This window comes from Sciurus carolinensis, chromosome 7 (assembly GCF_902686445.1).
Source record: "Sciurus carolinensis chromosome 7, mSciCar1.2, whole genome shotgun sequence".
In the NCBI taxonomy this organism is placed as follows: domain Eukaryota; kingdom Metazoa; phylum Chordata; class Mammalia; order Rodentia; family Sciuridae; genus Sciurus; species Sciurus carolinensis.
In genome coordinates, this window is record NC_062219.1 from 62133927 (window position 1) to 62160337 (window position 26411).

General features: G+C 31.1%; 2 protein-coding genes across 5 annotated transcripts in view; both read left to right on the top strand.

Annotated features, from left to right (window-relative positions):
- The window catches only part of Ascc3 (activating signal cointegrator 1 complex subunit 3), a 404873-nt gene that overhangs the window by 237435 nt on the left and 141027 nt on the right, over positions 1 to 26411 (top strand). For 2 of the 4 annotated variants that reach the window (XM_047557708.1, XM_047557709.1), the window contains 11 exons: positions 121 to 312; positions 628 to 852; positions 7415 to 7534; positions 11243 to 11407; positions 13119 to 13205; positions 14032 to 14208; positions 17016 to 17241; positions 18888 to 19042; positions 21745 to 21843; positions 22731 to 22899; positions 25593 to 25813. In XM_047557708.1, coding sequence (XP_047413664.1) covers positions 121 to 312; positions 628 to 852; positions 7415 to 7534; positions 11243 to 11407; positions 13119 to 13205; positions 14032 to 14208; positions 17016 to 17241; positions 18888 to 19042; positions 21745 to 21843; positions 22731 to 22899; positions 25593 to 25813 — 1836 coding nt within the window. Of the gene's footprint in view, positions 1 to 120; positions 313 to 627; positions 853 to 7414; positions 7535 to 10667; positions 10853 to 11242; positions 11408 to 13118; positions 13206 to 14031; positions 14209 to 17015; positions 17242 to 18887; positions 19043 to 21744; positions 21844 to 22730; positions 22900 to 25558; positions 25814 to 26411 lie in introns of those variants that run through there. The other 2 variants (XM_047557710.1, XM_047557711.1) reach the window with 2 other exon arrangements.
- Positions 3203 to 3555, top strand: LOC124988317 (RNA guanine-N7 methyltransferase activating subunit-like). Its single transcript, XM_047557713.1, has one exon. The coding sequence runs from the start codon at positions 3217 to 3219 to the stop codon at positions 3553 to 3555; it is 339 nt and encodes a 112-aa protein (XP_047413669.1). The 5' UTR covers positions 3203 to 3216.

A 26411-nucleotide genomic window follows, 5' to 3' on the forward strand; every position in this document is an offset into this window, starting at 1 on the left:
TCACACTTTTGTTGATAAACTCATTCAGCAGCTTTGTTAAATATAAATTGCTTTTCATTGCTGAATAATGCTTTTGTTTTATGTCTACTCTACTTGTTTTATGTTTTATTTCTACTCTAGGTGCAAAAGTCAAGAAACAAGCAAGTACGAGAATTATTCCCAGATGGTTTTAGTATTCATCATGCAGGAATGCTTCGGCAGGACAGAAATTTAGTTGAAAATTTGTTTTCCAATGGGCATATCAAAGTCCTGGTCTGTACAGCTACATTAGCCTGGGGTGTCAATCTCCCTGCTCATGCTGTTATTATTAAGGTAGGAGCTTACCTTCTTTTGCATATGGATTTGTGTGTGCCTTAAAACAAACCTCTGGACTGATTTATTTTTAGAAAAATATTATGATTTGGCTGTTTCTTTGACTTTGAATGTTATTTCTATAAGGGCAAAATTATTTTATCCAATAAAAATCCAGTTTATATTGTAAAAATTTAACTCTATCACAGATGATGAAGGGATTAGTTAAAGTACACTTTCGAGATCTTACCATATTTGCCCAATTTCAGTATTCAGCTCTCTAGGATTATATTTATGTGTACTTATGTAAATTTTTATTAACTTTTCCTTATCTAGGGAACACAAATATATGCTGCAAAAAGAGGCTCCTTTGTTGACCTTGGAATTTTAGATGTCATGCAGATATTTGGCCGAGCTGGACGACCACAATTTGACAAATTTGGGGAAGGAGTCATTATAACAACACATGATAAACTCAGCCATTACCTCACTTTACTCACTCAACAAAACCCAATTGAGAGTCAGTTTCTGGAAAGCCTTGCAGATAACCTCAACGCAGAGGTAAGCTCTAATCGTCAAAGACTGGGATAGAATCTTAATAAATGTTGTGTTGGTTGTTACTTTGTAGTATTTAGGAATACAGCTTATGCCATATAGTCATGAGACAAAATAGACTGAATGGCAATATTGTTGATTAACTCACAGCAGTATAAATGTAGACAAGACTGACAGGATTCCATTGTCATGTGACCATATTTTCAATCTATGAGGTTTTTTTATAGATCAGAAATCCAACCCAAACTGTACAAATCAGGGAAACAGAAATAGCAATAATAAGTGATATTTTTATTACTCAATTGATGATTGATATTTGTATGAAGTTTTTCTAAGTTTTATAAAGCTCTCTTGTCTTTATTAGGTTATTTGATTAACTTTGTTATGTAAAATGTGATTGCTTAAATTGAATGAGAGTATGATCATATATTTCATATGTTTGTGTGCAGGCATGTTGGGTATATGTGTGTGTGTGTGAGAGAAAGAGAGAGCGAGAGACTTTTATATTAGAATTTAAATAATGGACCTGAAAAGCCTAGGTAACAACTGGTAAAGAAAATAAACATTCTTAAAATTTAGAGTATATATATAAAACATCAAATGAATGTTCAAAATTCTGTGAACTGTTTTCATGACATTTTTAATGACTGCTGCACAAGTATTCAACACTTTCCTACCCCAGTATCTTTTCTTTAAAGTTGGCTCAAATAACTTAGGTAATTTAGTTAAGGTATAAATATGAAATAAATAAATGAAATATTCATAATCAAATATTGTGTGCAGTTCTGTATCGAGTACTTCTTAAAGAGCTTATAGAAATTTTACTTACATTCTATTCTTGTTATTTACAAGTCTATTTAGAAAATGAAAAACAAACTCACTATGTAGTTCCCTCTGTTAAGAAGCATATAGTCCAAAAGGGGAGAAAAAAGATATGAAAAAATTATGCAATGATATTGGAAAGAAAGCTCCATAGAAGTATTTAGTAGAAGGAGAAAATACATTTGGGCCCATACTGTCAAAAAAGGCATTATTCATGATGATAGGAAACAATCTGAGTTAGGAAGGATAGACAATTTTGGAAGATATGTTTGGAAGTTAGAAAAAAAGCATGAAGAGCCCTGGTTTATCTTAAAATTACAGAACAACGAAAAAGACTAGGAAATAAAATTTGACTCCAAAGAAAATATTATCATAGCTCAATTTCAGTCCTTGTTACCTACCCTGATTGCATGGTATAAGTAATTAGGTCTTGGGTCAAAAGTGTTTATAATGGAATAAAGTCTATTACTATAAAGTGATAGTAATAGTAGCAGAGAATAGAGACTGCTGGGTGCTTATTCTGTTATTCTGTCGGCACTCCTGCTGCGTAGATATTATCCTTAGAGAGATGTGTAACTGACCCAAGGTCAATAAGCTATAATTTTAAGAACTAATATTCAAACTGAGGTCTATTTAGCTCTATAGCAAGTCTTTTCATTGTAGCTTAGAATTCCCTTATCTTATTAAAAATGTAGTAAGTTAAAGAAAAATATATTTCCCTACATTAAGACTCTGCCTTCTTTTCTCCTAAGAACTGAACTAAATATTTTCCAAAATGGTAGCCATAATTTCCCTGATGTTTGCAATAAAAAAGAAAAAATAAGCCTATTTTTTTATAAAATTTTTCTAAAAAGTATGTCAAGGATACTAAATCTTAGCAAAACTAGAATTAGTTCCTTGATAGTTTTTTGTGATAGACATAATTTGGTGATGTTACTATGCAGAAGACTCAAACTAAGTAAAATAATGCTCTTGTCCTCAGGGAACTCTTTCCTGGGGACAATAAAGTAGCATCAGTGAAACTTGTCTATCCCTGAGTATAAAAATATTCCCTTAGTTCATCTCATGTTAATAAAGTACTTACTAGAAATGTCATTTTGAGATATGTCAACAAACTCTGAGCACAATTCCATTTAGTGATATAAAGGGCATTTAAATAATGAAACATATAGATTAAAATTTTTAGTTAATATAATGAAGTATAGCCATTGCTAAACTTTCTCATATCTTGGTTTACTGGAACAGCTCCCTGTCAGCAGTAAACTTTCCTGTTAATGAAACAAACTCCTTTAATTATAATTGAAGGTGAAATTAAATTTGGTTAACTGTGGAAAACAAGTGTGAAATGAGTTTAAAACATGAATCTGTGCTGCATTCTTAAGGTAATGGATTTTTGGGGTGGTTGCTGGATTCCAGCGTGAGAGGCTCTGTTACCTAAAAGAACTGAAGTGGTCTGGCCTTAAGCTGTGTGGTGGGGTGGTAGGTCGCTTCCGCAGCAAGTCTGGCCTACGGGCTCTGGACAGACACAGCTTTTGGCGGGATTTCAGGATGACTGACACTTCTGAAGCTGTTCCAAATTTTGAAGAGATGTTTGCGAATAGATTCACAGAAGATGATAAAGAGTACCAGGGATACTTGAAATGTCCTCCTGAAACCCCTCCAATTATTGAGGAATGGAATAGCAGAGATGGTGGAAAACAAAGAAATAAAGGCAATCGGCTGCAAGGTAACAGACAGTTTAGAGGTAGGGAGAGCAGACATGGATGGCCAAGTGACAATCAATCAAATCAGTGGCATGGACGATCCTGGTATAACAATTACCCCCCACAACATATGCAGGAACCTTACTATCCACCTCAATATGGACAATATGGTTACAACCAATGACCTCCCTATGGTTACTACTGATAGAAATGTTGACGTCTTTTACAAAAAGCATTTACTTTGTTAACATGACAAAAGGTCTTTTGTCTTCTCTTGGTTATAGTTTCCCATCCATTTAGAGAATGGATTATTAATTTTTTGGAATTTAAGATTTTTAAAAATAGATTTGACTGAAAAGATGTGATGGTTGCTAGGAATACTCTCCTAAAAATATCGTGGATTATATTCCTTGATTCCACGTCAGATTCTTCTTTGTTTCATTACTTAATAGTGCTCTGAGTTGGTGTATTATCCTTGTTTCACCTCTAGAAGTTCTACCTTTAACACAGAAATAAAAACTTCAAAATAAAAAAATTTTAAAAAAGATAATAGATTTTTAAGTACTTAGACTCCAAAAAATCTTTGCAAGACTCTAGTATCAGTGACCAACATGAAAGTCATGTTAAGTTAGGAACGTTGCGTCTATTAGATTTTGTGAATATTGATTTTGACTATGAATTTAGAAACACTGGAGAAAATATTTCATGAAGTATAATTTAATGCAAACATTTTATGAGACATCTTTGCTGATTGATGCCTAATAGGGCTAACTCCATAATGCTAAAGTCGAAGAAGTCACAAATTCCTTTCCTATAAAGAGCCACTTAATTTTGCTCTATGAGAAACACTGAGATATGTTTCAGGCTTATTAAAATGTATTCATCAGATGTTGCTGGGTATATACTCTGTTCTAACCCCTGTAGTTCAAAAGTTTATTATTTATTCTATATCCTAACATATACTCTTTACACAAAGTTCCTCTTGTCCCAGCAGGATGTTGTACAAATACTGGCTGTTGGAGTGAAGGCCTCCATAGTTCGACTGACCTTCCCACTTCTGGTTCTGGTTACTCTCAACATAGGCCTTCTGCCCTAGAATGTTATTACTCTACTCACTTCACTTAGAAAGGCCTACTTTTCTTTTTTATGGATGCTCTCATTGTGAAAATTTAATAAGTGCCTGTTCCAAGTTGGTAGGCAATGTAGTGTCACTTACCATTTTCTGATAATCCCTTCTTATTTAACCCTACTTATGCTTACTGCCAGCATTGAAATTTTAGTTGAATAAATAACTGAATGGTAGCATAAATGTTTTTTTCACATACTTAGTAAAGTAGTTCATATGTAGATATAAACATGTATATGTATCTATATACACATACATACATGCTCATGATTATATTTGCTTATTTAGTATATAAAAACTATAGAGTTGATAGAAACTATACAAATGGTTTTACCCAGTTTTTAAAAACACACATATGGTAAAAATAAATAAGATAACCATAAAGACTAAAGTTTAAATAGATAAATTAGATACGAAGTGACATGAGTCTGATTTCTGAATTACCAAATTTGGAATGGACTTTATTTTCTTTAATGAAGCATAGAGTTTTATCACACTATACACAAATACCACTTTTAAAAGTTTTACACGTTATGTTTTCTTAAAAAAAAAAAAAAAATTTTGAGTATGTTTTAGGTGCTTGACTCTACGAATGTTGGACTCCTATTTGTCATCTTAATTAGTTACATATGACTTTAGCCTCCATGACTAGAGAACTTGAGGCCAGGGACCATGCTATTTGTTACCATATCCATTGTACTTTAAATTGCATTCAGGCTTATTAGTGCCTTGTTATGATTATTGAGATAAATTTCAAAAAGAGAGAGTATGGAAAAAATACTTGTTTTATGAAAGTCTCCTGTATCAAATAACCACTAGGTAACAGCAAATACTTTCAAGGGAATTTTTATTTTTGTCACTAGGTGGCATTCAAGGATTAGTCCCAAAATAAGGTGTACCTTTACATTTATTTTTCTGGATTATCTCTTCCCTTTTGATGAATGATTAGAAGACTTGCAATACTTGATCCAGTTTTTGATACCTACTTGCTCTTTTAATCTCACACTAGTAGCAATAGGTAATTATTAATGTTTATTTGGTAATTCTGATTTTTTAAAATTATACTAAACTTACTTTGTCCTTTAAAAATTTTCTTCTTAGGATTTGTGTGGTATTTTAAAATAGCATCATAAGATCAAAAGGGAATGAACATAGGTTGTTATTTTAAAGTAATAACATAAGTCATAAGGGAATATAGGTCACTATAAAAGAAAATATGGGTTATATGATAATACAGTTTTGACTGATGAATAATGAAATCAGAAATAGGGGAAACTGTCAACTGTTTATCCATATCATCAAACTAGTTTTATTTATGTAAGCAGACTGGAAAAAATGTTTAACCATCCTTTATTGGCTCAATTTTAATTCTTACTGATTTTCATTTTCTGAAAAACCTTACAGTTTATATTTAAGAAATGTATATATTTACCTATACTGTGGGCGTTTTGGCCATTTTTAAGTAAACTAATATAAATTTAGAAGTAAATAGGCAGAATCTTATATTTTTACTTTCGGTTGTCCCACTTTTTTAGTATGATATAGTATTACAGTGAAAATTATATGTTGCTATAACTCTACTTCAGTTAACTCAAGATAGCTAAGTGTCCACTTTATGTTTTGTTGTATTTTGTTTTGTTTGATGCTGGGGATTAAACCCAGGACCTTGTACATGCTATTCATGCACTCTACCACTGAGCCACCCCCGTCCATCTACGTATTTCTTTCACAAAATTAGTTACACGGAATTAAAAATTATAATACAGGAATTAAATCAAACATGAAGATTTTCATTTTCCTCAATATTAGTACTAAAATGTAGCATTTGTTTTCTTTTCCCCCCCACCTCCTATGATTAAATAACTTTTTTTTTTTTTTCAGTTAAGGGTTCAGGAACAAATTTATAACCATCAAGTTTCACAACTTTGTGAATTTTTAAGTAAAAAGAATACCTTAAGTAAAATCATAATTACTTCCTATGAATCCCTTGCCTAAGGAAATATTTTAAGAAAATATTTCATTAAAATCTGTTAGTATCCTTATCTAATCCTTTCTCTTTGTTACACAGATCTTATATTTATTGTTGTTCTAAATTATTAACTTTTGGTTTATTTGATTAATACATCACAAGCCACATTCAAATGCTATATTAAACATTATATTTCCTTTCTGAATTTAATCTAAAGAATCATTCAGTGATCATTTTTGTTCAAATGTATAAATATCATTTTTCCCATAGCTTGTTTAAAGTTTACCAATAAAAAAACTTACCCTATTCTTGTATAATTTTGAAAGCATATGTATTAATATGTCTAAATCCCAATAAACTGTGCTTTGTTTTATACAGAAATAATTGCATTTTCCATTATATTCATATTGGATATTTATACCAACAATCCTCTAAATGAGTATCTCTAGAGGTAAAAGCAACCATTGTTCCTTCTGTGGTTTTAGTGATGACAGTGCACAGAATCAGGATAAACATGGACAGAATTAATAATATTTTGTTATTTTTATTCTGGTACACTCACATTTAGAAATTTCAGTAGTGTTATATAAAGTGAAACTAAAACAAAATGGATACAGAATATGAGAAAGAATTAACAGATGTCAAAAATATCCTTAATGTTATGTAGAATTAAAATCCATACGGAGAAAAATAACCAAATGTCATCATATTGAGTAAGTTCAGTTTTGGAAGATAGCATTTCCAATGTATTATTCTCAATTAAAAAAAACTGGACTAATATTTTAATTAATTGGAGAAGTCATGTCCTGTGATTGTGCTTACCTTCTTTTAAATGTAGCACAGTGATCTATTTTAAAAACTTTACTTCTGACAGAATGGTCTTTGCTATAATGTTTATGTTTAACTTTAATGCATTACTTTAATTTCTGTTGTATTTTTGATTTGCAGATTGCACTGGGGACAGTCACAAATGTGGAAGAAGCAGTGAAGTGGATAAGTTACACTTACCTTTATGTACGGATGAGAGCAAATCCATTAGTGTATGGCATCAGTCACAAAGCTTATCAGGTAGAAAACTCATTTATTTAAAAAAAGAACTCAAAGCTTCTTTTGGGTTCTGTAATCCTTTCATGATATGAAGATAAATATTTGCTACTGTTGCCTCATCTGAAAAGAGTTATGGACATAGAAGAAAAATAAAGAGGCTTAATCTTTTTTAAAAAAATGCTAAAGAAAATTAAATTGGTTCCCTGTAATTATTTTGCTTTATTTAAACCTCTTTTCCCACTGATACTGTTAATATTTGTGCTATCAGTTTATTTTTCAGGTATATTTCTGTTAGATGTTAATATTTTGCTATGATTTTTAACTATGATAAATTTAGTTTTAGAATTAACTAGACATAATGAAACATATAGACAATTTTTTAAAATAGGCTTATGTTGTGTTCAATCTGCTCCTCCCGTTATGTCCTTTCTATGCCCTATTCTGAAATTAAAAGGTAGCATTAATGCATTATTGTCTTAACAGTTTGAAGTTTGGAGTCAGTTTCATGATTCAATGCTTATTCATAGACTGAGGATTAGATACATGTGATAGCAGCTCTTCTTGTGAGCTTTATAGTTGTGTGGTCCATGTGGCTTACAGATCTTGTCTTCTCTTTAGAACTCTGCTTTATATACTGTAAATACTTCCTAATTACAGATAAAATCCAGTTGTGGTCTAATGAAAACATTATTCACCATCTTCATATGATATTCACTTTGGTAAAGTCAAAATTATTAAAGAGCAAAATTATAGTTAGCTCAAAATTATAGTTTTTCTCCATTTACTGATCAATATGTGTGTATGTGCATGTGTTTTCAAAGCAGTTGCCAAATTTAGGGATTTTCTTTCATTTTTTCCTTTTCCTGTGCAGTAGATTTTGCCATGGAAAAGATTAAGACTTAAGACTTAGGGGGGAAAAATGAGAATAGTAGCAGCAACTAGTTCTGAAGCTGATAATCTGAAATTACTAGGTTTTCATACTTGGGTCTTCTCTGCATAGGATTTGACTACCTTTCTGCTTCTCATTTGAAATATGTGCTAATCTTCAAATGGATTTCTTATTTTATAGGCAAATTGTTCTATTATAAAGTATAAGTGCATTAAATCTGTGACTTTATACATTTTTCTATTTATTAATTTTTAGTTGGTGCTTTATAGATACACAGAAAGGTAGGATTCACTGTGCTTTATTCATAAATGTACATAGCATAATTTGGTCAGTTTCTTTACTCAGTTCCTCCCCTTTCTCATCCTTTCTCCCTTCCCTCAGTACCCTTTCTCTACTCCACAGATTTCCCTTCTATTTTCATGGGACATTGCCCCCTCTTCCCATTGTTTTAGTGCCTTAGTTATCTCTTGCTTCCACATATGAGATAAAGCTTAAGACCTTGACTTTTTGAGTCTGGCTTATTTCACTTAGCATGATGTTCTCCAGTTCCATCCATTTACCAGCAAATGCCGTAATTTCATTCTCCTTATGGCTGAGTAAAACTCCATTGTGTATATATACCATATTTTCTCCATTCACTCATCTGTTGATTGGCACCTGGGCTAGTTGCATAACTTGACTACTATGAATTCTGCTGCTATGACCCAGCTATCCCACTCCTTGGTATTTATTTGAAAGACCTTGCACATTTTAAACAATATGTCTCTAGATGTTCTCATCACAAATATGGACATTGTGAGAATAGTCAAAGGTACAGTGAAAATTCTCTGAAGGAGTAAAAAACAACACAAACACACACGTATTTTCATGGACTAAACCATCCCTTGGAATAAGTTAAACATATCAATTGATTTTTAAGTACTAGGTTAATATCAAAAGTCATTTTTGCAGTATAATGAAAACTTTTAACATACTTTTCTGGTATTAAAAAAAGTGAATTTTATTTCTTTTCAGGATTCATAGTTTTACCACCTTCACAGTTCTATGTCTTAACCTTTTCTTTAACTTAATGTTTTGATTTTATTGCTCTATAAATTTGTAGTCACAGAATTCTTATAGACAAATGCAAATCAAGCAGTTTGACCTTTTTTAATGGTTTTATAATATGTGATTAATAACATGTTTTCATAAGTGAACCTGATACATATAGTGTATCATTTATAGCAAATATTTGCTGATAAAACTCTTGATGCCATCTTACTTATCTGCAGTTGATATCCTTTCGATTCATTTTTCTGATTTTTTAAAACACTTTTAGCTGCCATAAATATCTAAGTTAAAACAAATAGAAGAAATATTAGCTTATTGAATTTCTAAGAAGTTTTACTACTTCCCCCACACCCTATTAAAGGTCATATTTTACATTATTGCTTATGACAAGGGATTAATCTTCAAGACTTGGATGTGTACATGTATGATTGTGCAATTGTGCATGTACACACATAACAACAAGAATATTTGTTAGTATCTTTTGTTAAATATCAACTTATACTTAGAAAAAAGATAATAATAGTTTTAAAACTATACAAAAATTCATTGTGGACTTCACTTTACTCTTTCTTCTATTATTATTGTAGATAAAAATGAGCTTTTCCACCAACAGTTGTGAAAATTCCTAAAACAGTAGAACTGTATTTTTAAAGGAATAACCATGCATTTATTTTTATGTATCTTGTCCTTGACTGGGGAAAGCTCTCTTGCGATCATGTTTCCAAGTAACTGATAAAATAGAAATATGATTTGATAATTTAAAGTGACTATTTAAATGTGGGAAGGAGAAGACAATTTTTTATACCTGATTCCCTGTGTCTATAACCTTAAAGATTATAAGTCCATGGAAGAATAATATTGATATCTAAGGAGACTGTATAGGGCTGGGGAGATAGCTCAGTTGGTAGAGTGCTTGCCTTGCAAGCACCAAGGTCCCGGGTTCAATCCCCAGTGCCACAAAAAAAAAAAAAAAAAGAGACTGTATAGATTGATCATTTTATTATCCAAAGAGACTATGCAGATTGATAATTTTAATGAATTTTAAAGCTTTCTTTAATAGAATAAAATCTTTTCTAGGTATTTCTTAAATGTATAAAATGTACTTTAGAAATTATAATCGAAAAATCTTTATCAGTATCTTCACTACTGGGTATATACCCAAAGGAAATGAAATCAGTATGTTGAATAGCATCTGTTCTCCCGTGTTCATTGCAGCATTGTCCATATTTTCAAAGAAATGGAAGCAGCCTAAGTGTCCTTCAAATTATGAATGGACAAAGAGAATGGAATACCTATGCAAAATGGTGTATTATTCAGCTATAAAAAAGAGTGAAGTACTGTCATTTGCAGTAACTGGGATGGAACTGGATATCATTATGTTAAGTGAAATAAGCCAAGTACAAAAGGACAAGTACCGCCTGATCTCATCCATATGTGGTATCTAAAGAAGTTGATCTCATAGAAGTTGAAAGTATAATGGTGGTTTCCAGGAGTTAGAGAGAGGGGTGGGGAGAGATTGGTCAGTGCTAAGTTTCTACCATAAATATGATAAATGTTTGAGGAGATAGTTGCATTTAATCTGTTTTGAATATTGCACAATATATATGTGTATTGAAACATCACTTTATACCATTGATACATATAATTTTATGTTTCTGTGTACCAATTCAAAATTAATTTTTTAAAGTCTAACTAAAGCATCAAGAAAAAAATTTAACTTCCATAAATGGGCACATGTTTGCAAATTGAGAATTCTTTAGAATTCGGATATTTGTATTTTTTTCCTGTAGATTGACCCAACATTACGAAAGCATCGAGAACAGTTAGTCATTGAAGTTGGACGAAAACTAGACAAGGCTCAGATGATTCGTTTCGAAGAGAGAACTGGTTATTTTTCCTCAACAGACTTGGGTAGAACCGCCAGCCACTACTACATTAAGTACAACACCATTGAGGTATTATACTGAGGAACAAATGCAAAAATGTTTTTTTTTAGTTGCAAATACTTTCTAGACTTCAAAATATATTAACAATGCCAAATAACAAAAGCAACTTATAAGCAAATACATTTAATTTATATGAACTCAGCACTATACCCTCAGTAATGACAAGAAAAAAAAAAATGACCCTAAATAGCAACAGCACTCTCCTGCCATCCTGTTCTATGAATATACCCTAAGCACCACACACACCTGAAACAGTTGAAGCATATTATAGAGTGAATGCCCGAATGATTTTAAGTTGGAGTTAATAGCTTAATGATTTTCTTGAATAAAAAGTTGAAAATTTGCATGTTAATAAGAAACACTAAAGAAGAGTTAATGAAACTAATAAAATTATCAAGTCAGTCAATCTGTACTAGATGGGTAATTTAAGGAACTTTTAAGGACAATTTCGACCACACAATTACAATAGGTTTTTTACCTTTTAACATTGTCCTGTTTAAGATGAGGTGACACTTTAATATATATACTTTTAAAAAAGCACATACATTTCTTCATGTGTTTTTATATACATCTGTCAATACAATGATCACCTGTTGGGAGAATACTTAAATTTGATGAGAGAGAAATGGGTTAAAGTGAATTTTTACACTTTATTCTATAGATAGTCTGTGTGTTTTGAGTTTTTTCTTAAACTCATCTTTACCTTTTGTACATAAAAATGTTTTTAAAATAGGAGAATAAAGATCATCAAAATGAGATTTCTCCAAAAATAAGAAAAACTATTTATATGAAATCTAGGGTTTATAGATTTAATATTTGCTTATACATATAAAGTTTCAGAAAACATCCTCTTGTGCTTACTAGTTTTTCCCCATCTTTTCAGAGTAACCTATATGTGTATAGCACTTCAATTTCTGCAAGACCTCTTAACATATTATCTAGAGCTATGATTTGGTGGTTCCTCAGTCCAGCACCTAGTCCTTCACACCTGCTCACATGACTTCTTGTCTGTTTGGGGCAACCTTTCTCATTTATCCTCTTGCTAGTATACTGCTGCCAAACTAAAACCTAACACTTTCTTTTTTGCAGTTCTTTTTCAGGAACTCTAGCCCTGTGTTACCTTTGTCTTTTCCATATGGTCTTTAACTGATTTGCTGTCTGCCCTCCCTATTCATATTTTTAGACTCTTCGGACTACATGTTATCTAATTATTTCCCTCTAAATTTCATATGATATATGTGAGCTTATGGTAAATGGTGTAGATTTCTATATGCCTATGCTGGAGTCAAGACCAGAATATTATGATGAACATTTTTACACATTTAGTATAGATTTCATTAGATGATTTTACTGATCTTTTTGCTTCTAGAGACTTCCTTAGTTAATTATGTTTCTGAGAGTTTTTTAGTCTTTGATAAATTTGATAATGTTTAGAAAACAAGGAATACTGTGCCACAGACAACTCTGCACAATCTAGGACTCCAGTGTTCTTTAAGAATGTGTGATGTGGGCTGGTGGTATAGCTCAGTAGTAGAGGGCTCACCTTCCATGTGTGAGGCACAGGGTTCAATCCTCAGCACCACATAAAAATAAAATAAAGGTATTGTGTCCATCTACAGCTAAAAAATATTTTAAAAAATGAATGTGTGATATTATCATAATGTTAATAAAATAATATCTTTTGACCTTTCAATTTTAATCAAATATGACACTTTTGTAGACCTTTAATGAACTCTTCGATGCTCACAAAACAGAAGGTGACATATTTGCTATAGTCTCCAAAGCTGAAGAATTTGATCAGATCAAGGTAAGATTACTTGAAGTTTGAGTCAGATATGTACAACATAGACACATTTATTTATTTTTAAAAGCTTAAAATTAATTGTTATTCCTCATACGATATAAGCCATATGGCATATTTGAAGTATCAGCAGCGTTTTCCATTTTACAGGAAAATTTAGTGTTCTAGATTATAATGTTATATCATACCTAACATCATGCTTTGCTCTGTATCCCAAATGAAGAAATTTAAATAGGTTTTGTATTAATTTATCAAAGAATATAGTATGTAGATTTTGGTTTATTTTGCAATATGGTTCACTGAAGAAAATGTTGAGTATGTGCATAATTCAAACTAATACAGAAATCAATATTTCTGTACCCATAATATAATTTAATCTCATTAACAGTGAAAACTTTAATACTTTGAAACAGTACTTCATAACTTGAAGCTATGAATGTATTATACCATATAAAAATATATGACTGTAATGAATGCATTTGAAGATAATCAAGTTTGCCCTAATCCATTTGGGCAGAGGTTTTACTCTGGTCAAATAAAAAATGAAATCTCATCAGTTGAAGGATGTTGAGGTCAGATGATTTAATTTTTGTGGCATATCAAATTTTTATATGTCAATGGCAACTTTAATATTGGTGATGAATAATAAAATATAATTGTACCAGACTCAAGATAGTTTCATATTTTATAATTTACCTCTGGGAAAATTGCTGGGTTTTAGCTATAGAAGAGTGAAATATTACATTATACTAAAAGGAAATTTTAAAAACATGCAATGTGGTTTTTCAATAATTTAGCCTCAATATTACTATTAAAATATTGACTCTTCTAGGTCAGAGAAGAAGAAATAGAGGAGTTAGATGCTCTATTAAACAACTTTTGTGAACTCTCAGCTCCTGGAGGTGTAGAAAATAGTTATGGGAAAATAAACATCTTACTTCAAACTTACATCAGTCGAGGAGAGATGGATAGTTTCTCCCTTATATCAGATTCAGCATACGTTGCACAGGTAAGACTCTTACTCTTCATTTTCTCTTCTTTGTTTATCTTTAGAGACCAAGGAATTAATTCTGTTATACTGTAAATGTAATTGCTTTGAGAAATTCTACTAAACCACTATTTTACCTTAGAATAAAAGATGTTGATTCTTACGTCCTTTATATAACCTGTGCTTATAAATCAGGACTGAAGGTGAAAGTTAGTGATTGGTTTGACTTATAACAAATCTATCTTCAATAAGGCCTAATAAATATATTTCAGTATGATAGTCCCTGATTTTAAAGATTGAGGACTAAAAGAAAATTATTTCCTAAACTACAACTCATTTACTTTATAACTTTAAAAACTGCCATGGTATCTAATGTTGTTCATATGTTTATGTTCTTATATTTAAGCCCTCAAGTGAAATAAAGTATATATTTTTTTGTCTTATTTAACTTTCCTGTCTCTCTCTCTTCCTTTTTTTTTTTTTTTTTTTTTTACTAGAGATTGACTGAACCCAGAGGATCTCTACCACTGAAATATATCCCCAGTCCTTTTTATTTTCTATTTTTATTTACTTTATTTATTTTGGTACTAGGAATTGAACCACTGAACCATCAACCTAGACCTTTTTTATTTTTAAACAGTGCCTTTATTTTGAAACAGGTCCTAGCCTACTTAAATTTTTGAGAATGTCTTTGAACATGCAGTCCTCTTGTCTCAGCCTCCCAGACCACTAGTATTACAGGTGTGCACCACCCCGTGCCTGTTTTTTTATTTTTTAAGACAAGGTCTTGCTACATTGATGAGGCTGACCTTGAATTTTTATTTCTCCTCCATCAACCTCTAGATTTGCTAGGATTGCAGATGTGTTCCAGCATACCAGACTCCAAGCATACTTTAAAAAAAAAAAAAAAAAAATTCTTAACCTCTAAATATACATTTTTATTATTTTTATTTAGAAATACCTCTATTAAATTAAAGAGAATTAAATTTTAATCTTATTTGGAATATGTAATTATTACCTTATATTTGTAAATTTATTCAAAGATTTAATATTAAAAATGTATGTTTCTTTTAAATTATTATTAATGGCCATTAATACTGAAAAATGCATTGAAATATCTGAAAACACAACATATATAAACATGAACTCATGTATTTGTAAACAATTTGAAAGAATGTAGTAATTTAATCAGTATAACCAAGAAAGCAGGTGATAATTTCACAATTCATATAAAGTAAATGTAGATAGAGTAAAAACATTTAAAAATTATCTAGATCTTATAACTTTTATAGAAATCAGAATTTCTAACTTCCTATTTTCTTTTTCTGAAAATCATGTAATGTTGTTATTTATATCCCCTAATATTTTTATATTGAAATAATCATTTAAAATAAAAGATAAAATTTTAATGGGTTCTGAATGAATAGTCTGTCTACACTTCTCCTTAATTCAATATGAAGATGATATCAGAGACTGACATAGAATTGGTTTATAATATAAAACTTTGATTTATAGTATAAAACTTATATTCCCTTTATGATTGGTACCCAGGAAGTCAACCTCAGAATAAGGATATATTTTAAAGCATCCCTGGTTTTTCTTAAACAGCTATTCTGGATTTATCATCCTTGAATGCATTAAATAAACTATATTTGAATTTATTATATTTTAAATTTAAGCCATCAGTAATTCCAGAGCTCTGAAATTGTCATTTCCTTCTCTATTTCTTAAACTTTCTTCTCTCAGCACCTAAGGTAAACCCTTTCTCAGTCACCTAAACTTTTCATTTTAAAAACCTATGTGTAGTCTCTCTACACTGTACATGTTACAGACTTTGACCATTATTCTCACCCAATTTGTGTCATTCAAATTAAAATTTCTTGTTATAATGTTGTCTAGAATCAACATTCTTCACTTTCAAATACAAATATCTTAGATATTTATTGGGTGATATTTCTAAGCCCATAATTTTAACAGTTTTCAATAAGACTGACTATAGGGTTAATGATAAAGGGAAGGAGGCAAAACAAATGGAAACTAGCTTTGGTGATTTTTTGAAAGACTTCATTCATTTTAGCCTTCTATTTGTCTGTTAATGAAGTTATTCTCAAAGACCTGAGTTTAGAATCAAAGTTTGGAGTGTTTCTTATCTGGCATTGAATACATGCTCTGACACCAAATAGCTGTAAGACCTTGACAAATTTTTAACCTCCCTAAGCTTTAGTGTGTCCATCTGTAAAATCATAATATCAATAAAAAATAAATGCAATTGTTGTAAAGAGTAAAAAGATAATACATATAAAGGTAGTTACATTGCTTGGTATTTGGGAGCTACTGATATGACCCATTAATATAGGTAGCTATACTCATCAATATTTTCTTTGTCACCCCTCTGTTATTGAATTGCAAAGACTTCTTTAATTTTCCTCTAAATAGAGATAAATTTAGTCATTCCACTATATTCCTAGAGGGATCTCTGCATGTCTCTTATATTCTAGACATCTCAATAGCCTCCTAGATACTTTGCTTTCTGTCCCTTCCTATTTTGTTCCTGTTGAGAATTTGTAAGGGTAGAGCTTTCTAACACTTTGGGAATAAGGCTACCCTCCATGAGTTTAGCAAGTAACATCCACATATAAAGGAGGTGGTTACTCTTACATATAAATGATAAAGATGAGTAAGGTTATATAAGAAAAGATGTTGTCCCACAATTCAAGGATGCAGCTTGACTTGCCCTTCTTTTGAGACTAAGTTTGAATAATAAATTTACAGACCAATTTAAAAACACATTGAATCTAACAACCAATCTCCCCCCCTTTCTTCTTCAGAATGCAGCTAGAATTGTCCGTGCCCTTTTTGAAATTGCTCTGAGGAAACGTTGGCCTACCATGACCTACAGGCTCCTGAATCTTAGTAAAGTCATTGACAAGAGGCTTTGGGGTTGGGCTAGCCCTTTGAGACAATTTTCAGTGTTACCACCACACATTCTAACAAGATTAGAAGAAAAAAAACTTACTGTAGATAAGCTGAAAGACATGAGGAAAGATGAAATAGGTAAGAGGGGAAAATTGCTTAAATGAATTTTTCTGTGAAAATAAAATATTTTACTAGATATAAAAGTATTGTGAATTTTCATGTTACTCATTTTATTTTCTCTTTGTTATTTATGTTTTTATTAGTGCATTGTAGTTTACATAATTCATTTTGACTGTGAATGCATATAACTCAATATAAATTTTTAACATATGTATGAAATCTTTTTTATTTATGTAAAAGAGCAAAAATCACTCTAAATTTTATGAATTTACTTAGCAGAATTTGCATTTAAGACTGGGTGTGGTGGCACATGCCTGTAATCCCAGCAGCTCAGGAGGCTGAGACAGGAGGATCACAAGTTCAAGGTCAGCCTCAGCAACTTAGTGAGACCCTGTCTCAAAATAAAAAAAAATTTAAACAAAAGGGCTAGGAATGTTGCTCAGTGGTTAAGTGACCAAGGGTTCAAGCCCCAGTACACCCCCCCATAAAAAGAATTAGCAATTAAAATAGTTTATATTGTCAAAGACTTAAGTATCTTATATGTAGATCTTACCCGTAAATGGGTGATATTTATTCCTTAATATTTAACTAATTCCAAAGACTTTTGGTATGTATATCAGCAGTATTATAGTAAAAATTTAAGTGAACAATAAGCTCTATATTTCTCTAGAGTTTCTAAACAAGCTTAATTATACACATATGCCTTTAAACCCAGTGCATACATAATATTCAGTGTTTAGCATTTTTCATGTAATATTGAAAAGTTATTCCAACATACATTTGCACAAATCCTGATATTTTTTTAACAAATGTATAATGCATTGATTAGGCAGTATTTCACTTATGCAAAGAATAGACATTGCATATGACGGGAGTTAGTCTGAAGACAAGTAAGATGGAGGATTGCTGCTGGCAAGAATTGCAAAGATGTTAAGAGGGGCTGTGATAGTTATTACATTTGTAGTCTAAAATAGAGTGGAAGAAGAAAACTGTCAACAGAAAAAATAGAGATTATTTATAAGGAAAGTTAACTGTACATATATGGCACACTTGGTACTTTAAAATATAATCTACTTCCACTTAGTTACTCAAACTAATTAATCACATTTGTTTTGTAACAGCCTCTACCCTTGGTATACCTGTACATGTCTATATTCCAGATCCTGATTATTTTTGAAAATATGCTTAAGTAGTTAATTTTGTGCTAGATTGATTATATTTTATAGTTTTTGTTTTTTAGAAATGGGCCTGGGTAGATAGTTATATTTAATTATTGAAGCATTTCTCATGATTTTATAGTTCTGAAATAGATCCTGAATAAATCAGTGGCTATTTACATAATTTCTGTATGAATTCTAAACTAACTCAGAAAGAAGTGGTTCTGTTTATAGTAGTTTAAGCACACTATCAAGTTTCAGTAATTTTAAGAACCCTATTAATACCTAAACAAACCTCGATACTGATTTCCAGGGCTATGAATTGCTAATTTGAGTTAACTATTACAAAATATTCAAACATGCCAGGTCAAGAATGTCAGCTATTCTACATAGCAAATCATAAAACAAGCAATAAAATCACCTACTCTGAAATCCCATTTACAAGTCAGATTATATTGCTTTTTTTCTGTCTGGACACATTTCTTCTATGTGATATTTTCCTTTCAGGTCACATTTTGCATCATGTGAATATTGGACTGAAGGTCAAACAATGTGTTCATCAGATTCCTTCTGTTATGATGGAAGCATCCATTCAACCCATCACACGGACTGTCCTCCGAGTGACACTCAGCATCTACCCTGATTTCACATGGAATGATCAGGTAGAAATGGAAAATATCTATACCTATATTAAACTAAATTGCCTGTACCTTACATTTTACTACACCTCTCTACATCTGTCCTCAGGGATATAGAAAATCCTGTAAAATATACATATATATATGTTTGTGTGTGTGTGTGTATATATATATATATATATATATGTATATGTATATGTATATGTATATACTTATACATATATAATTGTTATTAAAAAACATATATAATACATACATATAATAGTTGTTAAAAACATTGTAATGGTATTTACTCTCATTCTCAAGAAAGATAGGTATATGAAGAATATTCAACCAAAGCAATTTCTTCAGAGCATCTACGGAAGTTAACACTGCAACACTGAACAATATTTTGGTGGATTCAAATCTGTGAGAATTTTACCATGTATTTTTGCCATCTCTATTGAGTCTCATTTGCTTACCAAAAATCCAAGTTTCTCTGTGCTGAAAGAGCTATTTTTAAATCTTGATGTCTCAAAATACCATTCTCTCCTTTTCTGAAATGTTAGACTTGTAGAAAAAAAATTCTACATTTTTCTTCCTTGTCAAGTTTCTTTTCTGCTGAGACTACTTCCTCCATGATCTCTACTGACTGACTGACTAGTTGCCACAATACACAAATTTTTCTGTAATTTTCCTCCTCTGATTATATATAGTTCTATACATAGCCCTTCTCCAGAATGTTCCTTCTTGCTTCTTATGTTTCTATTTTTATTTGCGTTCCTCTTTCTTTTCTTGCTTCAATACCTTAGATGTTCTTAGGTTAAAACAATGGTAAAAATCTACTTTGGTGCTGGCGAAATAGCCCATCACGTAGAGTGCCTGCCTCGCATGCTCGAGGCCCGGGTTCGAGTCCCCAGCACTGTGGGATTGCGGAAATAACAGACAAACAAAAATCTACTTTGTATCTTCTTCTTATTCTATCAACAGCTTTTAATATTTATCTTTTCACTAGTTACTATTTTAGAAATTGTAGATACAAAGGCAAATAGAACTGTCTTCAGTTTCAAAAAACTAACTGGGAAAGGCAAGTAAATCAGAAACTGTCCTATAGCAGTGCTTACATCAAGTAATCTTATAAGATTCTAATTAAATGTAGGTGGATACTTTCTGCATTACTTAACATTTGTACATCTTTAATGTGAATGAATTTTTTTCAGCAGTGTGCTCTAAAATCACCCAACCATGTTCTAATTTAATTCTATATTGTCATTAAAGTGTCCAGAACTTTAATTCCCAAAATTTCCTCATCTGTAAACATGCATAATAAAATAACTATTGTTATTTTTCTCACAGTATATAAGGATAGTTGATAATATCAAATTACATTAATATTTTCATAAATATGAAATTTTACATAAAATATAAAATTATATTTAGGTATAAGTTCATATTTGAAATTTTTGTTTTAAAATGAACGAAAGTTTGGTTATTTTTTCACACTGTTTTCTACTATTGCTTTTCATAATAAATCTCCCATAGTCTAATTAATTAGTAGGAGAAAACAATTGTTTTTTTTTAAACTATATTTATTTTTATTTCAGTAGCTCACCCCATGTAACCATTTTAATGTTTATCCTTTTATTTACATGTATTCTTGAGAACAAGTTGTTTTTAATTGTTATTTTATTTTGTTTTATGTCTCATTTCTTTTTTCTATCCAGCTAATTTATTTATTTATTTAGTTTACTTCGCAAATCAAACCCAGAGCCTTGTGCATTCTAGACAGGAACTTTACCTCTGAGCCACACCCCATCTGAATTACTGTATATTCATCCTTGCTTCTAACTCTTTTTTTTTTTTTTTTTTTTACTTTTTTTTAATTGTAAACAAATGGGATACATGAAAACAATTGTTTTTATAGTTAACTCTATTAGAATGCTGTTGGCTTCAAGAACATAAAACCTAACTTGCCTCAACCTGATGTAAGTGAGGTAATATATTCTCTTGTACAATAAGAGGTCAGACACAGGTCAGACAGGTCCTGAGGATGGTTCAGTCTTGGTTAATAATACCATCCAGGGCCCAGGATGTTTCCACCTCTTTGCTCTACTCACACTCTTGGATACTTCTCAAATGTTTTCCTGCTTCTTTTTTCACTTTTAACAGAGTAAGGGGAACACATACCCGCTTCCTCAGCCCACAACACAGACTGTAAGCCCTCCCTCTGACACACCTTTTTTTCCCCCCAGTCTAATTAGGCCAGTGTTTGTTATGGGCTTCTCCTTTACTACAGATATTGTCAGGAGAATGTCATGAGCTGGTTGGCTTATGTGAATCAAAATTATCCCAGGTGTTATGGTTTAGATGTGGTGTCCCCCAAAAGCTCATGTGTGAGATAATGCAAGAAGGTTTGGAGGAGAAATGATTGGGATGTGATCTCCTCCTCATGAGTCATCATTACATTTAACAGTGTTCAGAATAGACAAATCTGCTATTCTGCTATTACTGCTAATGAATATAAGTGTTCTCTTGGAGGTGATAAAAATGTTCTAAAATTAGATTATGTTTATAGTTGTGCAACTTTGTAATTATATTAAAACCATTGAACTGTATACTTTCAATGAGTAAACTTTGTTTTATAAATTATATACCAATAAACTTGTTAGAGTAATAGATGCTGATATGTAAATAGTACTATCACTTGAGTTATGATTTTCATATTACTAGGATCATTTTTCTTCTAGGTCCATGGGACAGTAGGAGAACCCTGGTGGATTTGGGTGGAAGATCCTACAAATGATCACATTTACCATTCAGAGTATTTTCTAGCTCTTAAAAAACAGGTGAATATAACCTTATTATTTAGCTGCTAAGAAGCAAATATAAACAATTTTTGTTTTTTCTCTGTGATTTCAAAGTGCCATAAAAACATTATTATGTTGTTTTTCCTTTTGGTTTCAAGGGAAAACAGAGATTAAGTATTACAGTATTGATTACTCAATGCAATTATAATTTGAGAAATTCAATTACAACTGAATCTTTACCATGGTTTAAGGCATGGCTTCAAGAGGTGTGGGATATGTAAAATAGGAGGAATAAAAATAATTTACTGAAGAATAATGAATCTCTTAGTGAAAAGATGATTCCTTGTAAAATTCTCTGTGAAGACTCAATTGTTCCTACATCTTTGACTCACGTTTCATTTGTAATTTCTCTTTTTATCAGAGAGAAAGCAAGCTTCAGACTGAAAATCTTGAAAGGACAGCAATAGTATTTCATAGTAATATTTTGTTTTCATGCATTTAGCTTCTTGGTAACCATGGTAACCAATTTATTTCAACTGATTCTAATATTCCACTTAAGGTACTGATCAGACTTAAAAATATTACATAAATAATAATATGGTAATTGAAATTACAGAAATGATGAAGCAATTGAGTGAATTATGTTTGGGAAATTCTGATAATGAATCAAACTGGTAACCTGTTATTACATGATAATATATATATGTAAATAATATAAAGTGAGTATAAATTTACCTTCTGTTATATCAAATAATCCTCAGAAGGAAACTCCCTACAAGTTACTGTAGTACTTGAATATCTGAGCTATTTAGAAACCCAAGATACTTTATTTTTAGTACATCTTGTATAGACACTTATTAAGAACTGACTAAGAACTTTATAATGTTAAAATACCCTTATTTATTTTAGACTTTATTTCACATTAGGTCATTAGTAAAGAAGCTCAACTACTGGTATTTACAATCCCTATTTTTGAGCCTTTGCCTTCCCAATACTATATCCGAGCAGTGTCTGATAGATGGTTAGGAGCTGAGGCTGTTTGTATTATCAACTTTCAACATCTGATTCTACCAGAGAGGCATCCGCCCCATACAGGTAACAGATTGAATGTTAATGTATTAATGTGAATCATTGACTTCCCAAAACTGTTGTTTTAATTAATGTTGAAAACTATGAAGTTTATGCTTCAAAATTGTTCCATTCTGAATCAAAGTTCAACTTACTTGACAGTAAAATTGTTTCTAAACTACATATTCAAGCTTTTCAAAATCAAAGGTGTATATGTATATAGCCAAATTGTGAACCTTTAATTTTTGTTTATTTAAGTTCCAAAAGCATTAAAGTAGGCTTAGTTAAATTCTGATAATTATAAGGAGGAGAGTATTTCTGTATTACTGGACTTTTATCTCTATCTTTGCATATAATCATTATAATTTCTCCATATAGTCTTTCTTTTTCATTACAAATGTCATATCATTTAATCTGTGTTCTCTGGGAAACATTTGAGATATCCCTTTTTCCTTACATTTATTCCAATTTACTTAAACTTATTTCTAGTACAGGTTGTCTTTTGTCCAAAATGCTTAAGACTAGTAATGTTTCTAGATTTCACATTTTTTTCAGATTTTGGAATATTTGTATATGCATAATAAAATATTGAAAAAGGGATATGTAGTAAGAGCATATAGCAGCATTTTTCATTCTTGTAATATACAAAATTATAGGTTTTCATAACATGAACAATTGCCTTTCTATTTTGATTTGTTAAAAAAGCAAAATTTCATGACTAAATCTTTACAGTGATACTTTCAAGTACCCCTGAAACCTATTTCGAAAACATCTTGAAACTAATCAGTGTACTAATTTCATTTCTTGAGAATTCCTAATTGATGAGTATTGATTTCCAGGGGTCCTTAATTTACTTTACAGACATAAATTAGGAGTCAAATTTTCTTTTCCATGTAAGTTTTGAAAGACAAACTCAGTCATGCTCTGTTTGAGTTTTCAGAATAAAACTGTTATTCTGACTACTTTAAACAACATGCTATTTGACAGTCCTTTCAGATGTGAAAGGAGACCTAACTATGACTTTATAATTTTTCATTTTGTCAAATGTACACCTTACTCATTTTATTAGTTGAGGAGAGATTATTTATACTGCATCTCAATTTCTCTTTAATGTCTTGGCATAGCACAACCAAAAATTTTATCCAAGTAGAAGAATACTGAGATTGTAATATCTAGTAGTCTACTCATTGAAGAGTGTCTTTCTGGTCTTCTTTCATCAAATGTGCTTATGTGATATTTAGAATCTCATAAATTTGAAATATGCAAACGTGTTGGTGTTTTAATTTAAAACATATGCTTCCAATATCACTGCTAGGTTTCTTTCATTAATGGACTTAATTTTAAATACATTATCATTATATGTTAATGCCAGTTTAATCATTTCCTTGTTAAGCAACCAAGTACATATCAATCTATTTATATAATTAACTGATATAGTATAAACAAACCATCTAGTTAAAATTAGCCAAGAAAAATCTTTCACAGAAATAGATCATCTTAATTTAACATTATCAATAACTGTACATTTGACATTGTACAATGTTTAATTTTTAGTTTTATTTTCACAAACTATGTTTTGATTAGCATTGCATGCCTTATCTTGTAATGTCGCTCTCCTTCCTGGACTTACAGTGCTACAGAAAATTTAAGCAATTATAATGAGGCATAGAAAGTATGAAGTTAGCTCTCAGCTACCCATGTAATAGAGTAGAGCAATGGGACAAAGATAACTTTTTAAAGTTAGCTTAATTTTGCTTACCTACCCCGCTTAGTGAAAGTGTACCCGGGATTAAACCAAGGGGGCACTTAACCACTGAACCACAGCCCCAGTCCTTTTTCAAAAATTATTTTGAAAGACAGGGTCTCACTAAGTTGCTGAGGCTGTCTTTCAACTTGGGATCTTCCTGCCTCATCTTCTGAGCTGCTGGAATTACAGGCCTGTGCCACCGTGCCTGACTAAAACAACTTTTGTTTTTCAGTACATTTTTTTAGAAAAAAATTTACCATACTTTTCATTTTGAAACCATACTGTAAAGATCTAATTCAGGGTACAGATCACTATGTCCTCTTAACTGATTTTTTTTAACTTCTTTAAACTTTTCTAATAATTTTCTAATTTCTTAGGCATCCAGTTCATATAACAAGAAGCAAACAAATCTAGTTTCTTTCAAGATTTTCTGCAGGTTTTGTTTTGTTTTGTTTTGTTTTTTAACTCAGTCATGCTGTGTTCTCAAACTCCTACCTTGATTTCTTCCTGGAATAAGCCTAAATTCATTTTCGTTTCCATTGGCTGTAACAAAAGCTCACTTACCTACTCTGGCTTGGTCAGTGTCTAACAGATCAAAAGTAATTTGTTGTTACTGGTTGTTCCAGTACTGACATTTGCAAATCGTTTTCATTGTTTTGCAAATTATGGCAGATTTATTTTTGTTCTATAACATATATACTTTCATATACTTTTTATTCAAGTTATTTCCCTTTTTGGAAGAGAAATATGTAGTTGGTTTATAGGGAACTCTTCAATAAGAGTGTTCATTATACCAGTTATGTTAAAAGTGGTGACAGAATAAGATGTGTCACTGGTGTGTAAGAACTTATATTAAGCATGTTCCCCTCTAAAGATAATTAGCAAATGTTATGATTTATTCTTTAAAATACAGTATTCAGTATTGTGCATGTTTTTCAGTTATTGTATAGCAGTACCTGTTGGATCTTTTCAGAATTACTGGATCTTCAGCCTTTGCCAGTTACAGCTTTGGGATGTAAAGCATATGAAGCCCTGTACAACTTCAGCCACTTTAACCCTGTGCAGACACAAATATTTCATACACTGTATCACACAGACTGTAATGTCCTACTTGGAGCACCCACTGGATCAGGAAAGACGGTTGCAGCTGAATTAGCTATTTTCAGAGTCTTCAACAAGTATCCCACTTCAAAGGTATGTTGAACAAATTGTGTGCTTATATTCAATTAGAAAAGACAGTTCATCATCTCTAAACTAGCCAGGTCTAAATAGCCTGGCACCACAGTGAGTAGCTTTGTTATACTCTCAGTGAATTTTCCAGGGGGTCAGATCAGTGTTAGAATAATTTGTTGCAAGAAAATTGATCTCAAACTTTGGAGTCTTTTAGGTGAATTTCTAACATATATAGTGCTCACACATCCTCCTCATATCTATAATTTATAGGTAATTCCATTATGAGATAATTAATTCTTAGCTGTATTTGTTAGATGTATAATAATTCATAACCAAATTCTTTGGCTATGAATGAAATGTTAATACTTTAAAAAAAACACATTTTGGTTAACACAAGAAATATAGACATAGTTTTTATGCTACATTTCTTCAAATATTAATTTTATCAATTAAGGTTAAATAACATTGGAATCAAATAAGTATTTTTAAATTTTCATAAATCATAATGTTTTGTAATTTTTTTCTCAATACTGTTTTATTTTAATAAAAATGATTTATATTTGAGATGTCCAGTATGATTCTTTAATATACATATACATTGTGAAATGATTACTAAAGT